This window comes from Arachis ipaensis, chromosome B06 (assembly GCF_000816755.2).
Source record: "Arachis ipaensis cultivar K30076 chromosome B06, Araip1.1, whole genome shotgun sequence".
NCBI lineage: Eukaryota > Viridiplantae > Streptophyta > Magnoliopsida > Fabales > Fabaceae > Arachis > Arachis ipaensis.
In genome coordinates, this window is record NC_029790.2 from 10,752,453 (window position 1) to 10,759,153 (window position 6,701).

Genomic DNA, 6,701 nt, shown 5'->3' on the forward strand with positions numbered 1-6,701 from the left:
ATGAAGGTGGAAGAAGAGGACTATACAAGAATTCCAGTATGGATTCAAATGTGGGGAATGCCAGAATTTTGTAAAACCAGAACAGCAGCGATGAGGATAGGGCAGAGATTAGGGGAGGTAGTGGAGGTGGATTCCTTCTTGATGAGAGGAAAGGAGGATAGGATTATGAAAGTGAGAGTCAACTTAGATGTAACCAGAACTCTTCGACAGTCAATTAAGGTATCAAGCCCTGACAAAATTGTGTTTGAAATCATGCTGAAGTACGAGAAAATTGAGATTTACTGTGGCTTCTGTGGACACATTGGACATGAAACTAGAAACTGTGCTAATTATTTGGAGATCTCAGAAATAAACCAAGAAGTGGAAGAAAGATGGAATAAGGAGTTAAGGGCAGATCAACTTGGCTGGAGAATTGATGAAACTAAGGAGAATGCCTACCCTAATCATAGAAGAAAAGAAGTCAGGTCAATTCACCCAGATAGTAAGCCAACACCAGTGAGCCTATTGAAGAGTTTTTCTCAACTATCACTATCCAATCCAAAATATACTTCTTCTCTCACAATAACATAGCCCCAAAAGAACACACAAATCCACCACCTATACACAATTCCTATAATACCACAAAGCAGAATCATAACATGGAAAACCTACCACTGCTATATGGTACTGAAGCTAACCAGATCCTAGGAGAAATTGGGGGAGAGCTGAAAATAGGAAGAATAAGAGGCTTTCAACTGGGAACCAATGATGAAAGTTCAGAAAAGTGCAAGAAGAACCAGAAAATCAAACAGCTAGCAAGAATGACGGAGGTGAGGGATTCTATTGAACCAATCATTGGAGAAAAAAGGAGCTCTGAGCAAAGAGAAAAGGAGACAGACCATGAAGGAACTGGTTATGCAATTGAGGTTTCTGAAGGGCTACAGGGTGCCATCCCAAAAGCGGCACCCCAAGGGCCATGAAGATGCTCATGTGAAATTGTCAGGGTTTGGAAAAACTCCTGACAGTTCACAACATCAAAGGGATTAAGAATTTCCATTCTCCAGAGGTGTTTTTGTGTGAAACTAAACAACAACCCTCTTATGTTGAAAGGCAGTTGAGAAATTGTGGTTATCAGGAAATCTTCACTGTGAATCCTAATGGAACGGCTGGTGGACTAGCGCTTGCATGGAAAGAGGGTGTAAAGGTGGAAGTGGTAAAAGCTGAGGAGTTTTTCATCTTTTTTTTCATAGAGGATCAAGAAAGACAGCTGATTTGGGAAGTCTTTGCAGTACATTTACACAGCTCTGATCACATTCGCAATAATCAATATGAGGTGCTACTAAATCTTATAGAGAATAGGGGAGAACGGCACTTAATAATTAGTGATTTCAATGCAATTTTGTCTAATCAAGAAAAACAGGGAGGAAGGGAGAAATCAGCTCAATCAATCCAATCTTTTCAAGACTTTATCAACAGAGGACAATTGATAGATATGGGTTTTAATGGTGATAAGTTTACCTGGTGGAACCGAAGTTGCCAAGATAGTGCTATTCGAAAAAGACTAGACCGAGGACTCCTATCTCCTAAACTAAGAGAGGAGTATCCTTGGGCCAATGTTACTCACTTAGAAGACACAGGATCAGACCACAGACCGCTCCTGATGTGCACTAACCAGACAACACATAAGGGCAAGAGGTGCTTCAGATTTCAAGAGAGATGGTGTGGAATGGCAGAGGTTGATAAAATTGTATCTGAGGCATGGCTGACTTCTTTTTCAGGTTCATCAATGTACCAATTATTTCAGAAATTAAAGAAGTATAGACATGAACTGGTTAAATGGCAATCAGCTGGAACAAGTAACTCTAAAAAGAAGATAGACGAGCTGAAAGCATTATTATTAGTGGCCAAGGTAGACCCAACAACAGCAGACAAAGAACATATTATATTATTAGAAGATGAACTAGCTGTCGCCCACATTAGTGAGGAACGCTACTGGAAAGAAAAAATCAAGAGTGAGCTGGCTAAAATGGAGAGATCAAAATACCAAAATTTTTCATGCAAAAAACCAGTCCAGAAACAGAAGAAACAAGATATGGAAATTAGAGGATGAAGAGGGGAAATGGTGCACTACACCCGAGGCAATTGGCGACAGGGCACAGAGGTTTTTTGTTGATCTATTTGAAAGCAATAATCCAGAAGATCCCTCTCAATTTTTCACCGAACTTAGAGTCAAAGTTTCTTCTGAAATGAATAGGAGTCTAACTAAACCAGTCTCAGATGATGAAATTAAAAGGGCTACATTTTCCATTAATGCAGAAGCCGCCCCAGGAGACGACGGATTCACCGCAAAATTTTATCAGTTCTATTGGGGCAGGATTAGAGGGGATGTATGCAAGGCTGTGAGAAGTTTTTTTAGTGGCAGCAGCATTCTAAAGGGATTTAACCACACCCAAATTTGTTTGATACCTAAAGTGACTCAAGCTACTTCTATGAATCAAATTCGGCCAATCAGTCTCAGCACAGTCTTCTACAAAATTATCTCGAAAGTTCTAGTTCATCGACTTCAACCTTTTATGAGTATGTTAATAAGCGACAATCAGAGTGCTTTTATTCGGGAAAGACTCATTAGCGACAACATTCTTGTGGCTCATGAATGCATGCATTTTCTAAAGAATAAAACCCATGGGGGAAACGACATGGCGATAAAGGTTGATATAAGTAAGGCATATGATAGGGTAGAATGGAGTTTTGTGTGGTTTATTATGAAGAAGTTGGGTTTTTGCTCAAAGTGGATTGAATAGATGAAGGCTTATGTCTCTACTATATCCTATTCTGTTATTGTGGATGGTACACCAACTGGTTTTTTCAAACCAAGTAGGGGTCTCAGACAAGGAGACCCCTCTCACCATAGCTATTTCTTTTCTGCGCAGAGGGTCTATCCTATCTGCTCCACAAAGGAGAACAGAATAACCTCTTTCAAGGACTGCGATTGAATAGTAGATGTCCGACTATTCATCATCTCCTATTTGCCGACGATTCACTCTTATTTTGTAAAGCTACCCAATACAACTGCTCTAATCTATCCCAAATTCTCCAACTATATGGCAGACTAAGTGGACAACAAATTAATTTCTCTAAGTCTGCTGTGTTTTTCAGCAAAAACACCCCTTTACCATCAGAACTGGACTAGCGACATCTTTGGAAGTCCCAAATATTGGGATGCAGGATAAATATTTGGGGCTACCCTCCATAGTACACAGATCCAAAAAAGAAACATTTGCTTTTATAAAAGAGAAGGTGGCGAAGAAGCTCTCGTATTGGAAGAAATCATTTCTATCTGCTAGTGGAAGGGAGGTGTTGATCAAAGCAGTGGGTTCAGCTATACCAATTTATACTCTGGGTTGTTTCAAACTCCCAGATACCCTCTTGGATGAACTGCACCGAATGATGATGCAATTTTGGTGGGGACAGAAACAGAATGAAAAGAAGATGCAATGGATCAGTTGGGACACTATGACCAGAGAAAAGAATTTCGGGGGTATGAAGTTTAAGGACCTAAAGGTATTCAATCTAGCCATATTAGCTAAACAAGGATGGAGGCTGATGACTAAACCACATTCTCTTTTCTACAAAATCTTCAAGAATAAGTACTTCAAATACAGTTCCTATCTAGAAGCCAAACCAGGAAATCGACCATCCTGGGCTTGGCAGAGTCTTTTGGAAGGAAGGAAAATTTTAGAGAAAGGAGTTAAGTGCAAAGTTTCAATTCAGGGATCTGTCAGAATCAAAGAAGACCCATGATTTGGGGACCAACCACCATTTCGTATTGTAGTTAATGAATGCAGAGATGAATCGCTTACCTGGGTTAGACAGCTAATCACAGTCGAGGGAGAATGGAATCAACAACTCCTTATGGAAGCCTTCCCACTAGACACAGCTCAGCAAATTCAAAAAATTCCTATCACAGAAGAGGAAGACTTGATTATATGGTGCAATAACAACTCAGGAGAGTACTCGGTAAAATCTGGGTATAGTATAGCATACCAATTCTTTCACCCATATGCAGACTCAGAAATGTGGAAGACCTTATGGAAAATGAGAGTAACACCAAAGGTCAAATTATTTGCTTGGAGATTATCCCATGAAGGCATTGCAGTTAAAGCAAAATTGAACGAGAAATTACCACAAGTTAGCAGCCTTTGTCCCCGCTGTCAATCGGCGTCGGAGACACCGATGCATGCCATTGTCTTCTGCCCATAAGTTCTTCAAATTTGGAACAGCTCCCCAGTAGCTAGCACTATTCCCCGCGACCCTAACCTAAAAGCTTGGGATTGGTGGAGTCAATTCATGGAAGCTGAGAAATTCAAACCCAATTTCAGAATCAGAAATGCTCAAGTGGCTTACCTTCTATGGCAGATTTGGTTGGCGCGGAACGCTTTAGTCTTCGAGGACCAACGCCAAGAACCTGGGGAAATTCTGTCTCAGGCGATATTATTGGAGGAGGAATATCGGCGACATCATTTTCTCAAACTACCCTCTCTATGAACAGTAGTAACTAGCGCTTTGGAACTTCTTTCTTTCCTTCTTAATTGTTTTTCTTCTCTCTTTTACCCATTAGATAATTTTTATTTAACATCTCGATTGGAAAATTCCTTTAAAAGAACATAATGTACTCCAGGTATAAAGTTCTTTTATGCAATAAAAAATATATCTTTGAAAAAAAAATCTAATAATATTGAAAGCTATTTAATTTAAAAACGTAATTTAAAAAATAAATTCTTCACATACGTAGGTAATCATCATCATCATCATCATCATCATCATCATCATCATCATCATCATCATCATCATCATCATCATCATCATCATCATCATCATCATCATCATCATCATCATCATCATCATCATCATCATCATCATCATCATCATCATCATCATCATCATCATCATCATCATCATCTCATTGTAAATAATTTTATAAAATGTGAAAATTTGTTAGAAGATTTTATGAGTACTAAAAATTTGTAAGTCAATTTATATAAATCGATTTAAAATACTTTTTATAATATTCATGGCATCTTTGAAGGAAATTTTATAAAAAAGTTTATTGTGATTATTTATTTTGTAACGAGTACAACTAAAATTTTAATAACAATTATTAAATTAAACACTATTATGATGAGTACTATAAAAGATTTGTAATGTACTCGTTACTAACCTATCAGATAATAAAAATTTTTAAACTTTATAAAATGTAATTTTTTTTTCATAGACTCGTATTATCGAACTAATTGAATTCAATTTAGCATTGGCTCCATATAGATATAATTGTTGGTGTATTAAAATAATTGCATGGATTAGATTTATGCTATAGAATTTACGTTCAACTAATATTTATAATTTTTTTATATTTTTTATAGTATATTTTTTATATTATATAGTATTTTTTTCTAATATTTTTGGCAAATATTTCACTAATATTTTTTTTTAGTATATTTTCTAATATTTTCTAGTTTAAATCAATCCAATTCGAACTAGTATGTGAGTTTGTGTGTAGTTCGAATCAGGTTGATAATTGATTCGAATTAGTGTTTGTGTGTGCGTGTGTGTAATTCGAATCAGTGTGATTTAAATTAGCCTAATTCGAATTACATGAAAATGTGCTTCTGGTTGATTCATGTTTCGATTTTCAATTTGGCTTATTTGTAAAATTTTGGTTTGGCTTTGGTTTATTAACGTGTTTTACCCTATTTTTGGTTTAATTATTCGTTGAATTTTTATAATTTTATTAAATTTGTAATTAAATTTTTATATAATTTTTTAAAGTGTTTGTGTGTGTAATTCGAATCAGTGTGATTTAAATTAGCCTAATTCGAATTACATGAAAATGTGCTTCTGGTTGATTCATGTTTCGATTTTCAATTTGGCTTATTTGTAAAATTTTGGTTTGGCTTTGGTTTATTAACTTATTAACGTCGGTTTGATGATGCTAGTGACACGTGTCACTCCATGATTTGGCCACATGTAATGGTATGATGATGTGTTGACCAGTGACACGTGGCATGCTGCATGCTGAGGTTGTGCCATGTGTCACAGTGCTATTTGGCCATATGTCACAACAATATTCGTCCACATGTCATCCATTATGTCATCATTGTAGATGCACCAAATTAGTTCATTACTTAGCATTAAGTGACTTATTTTAGTCCCTGAAATTGAAGGTCGTGCACCAAACTAGTCCCTTCACTAGTTTTTTCTTCTTTTTTCCTACAAATTCAAAATTCTCAATATTTTTGAATCCATTAATTTCAATTCTATTTTTTCACATGTTATTTAAAAACAAATGCTTTTATAAAATATTTTTTCTCTTGCGAGTACCCCTAACCGCCGTCTTGGAGTTGATGTGAAGATATTTTAAGCATCCCCACTACCATCTCCGATCTCTTTCATCTAGACTGAAGAAGTCGGAGATAGTAGTGAGGGTGCTTGAAGTGCTTTCAGTTTAGCCCATTTGCACACAACGGAAATGTGTATTTCATAAGAACCGGAAAAAAATATGTATTTTAATTCTTGATTTCTTGTTAAAAACACATTTTTTAATGAAAAAAATGTATCTAATCAATCATATAATTTTTTTTTTATAATAACATACTTATATATTACAAAATTTACCAATGTTAAATTATTATAGAAAAAAATTATATAATTAAAACTAATATCTT

General features: G+C 36.0%; 1 protein-coding gene across 1 annotated transcript; it reads left to right on the plus strand.

Annotated features, from left to right (window-relative positions):
- On the plus strand, window positions 1-570 carry LOC107646556. Its single transcript, XM_016350737.1, has one exon. The coding sequence runs from the start codon at window positions 1-3 to the stop codon at window positions 568-570; it is 570 nt and encodes a 189-aa protein (XP_016206223.1).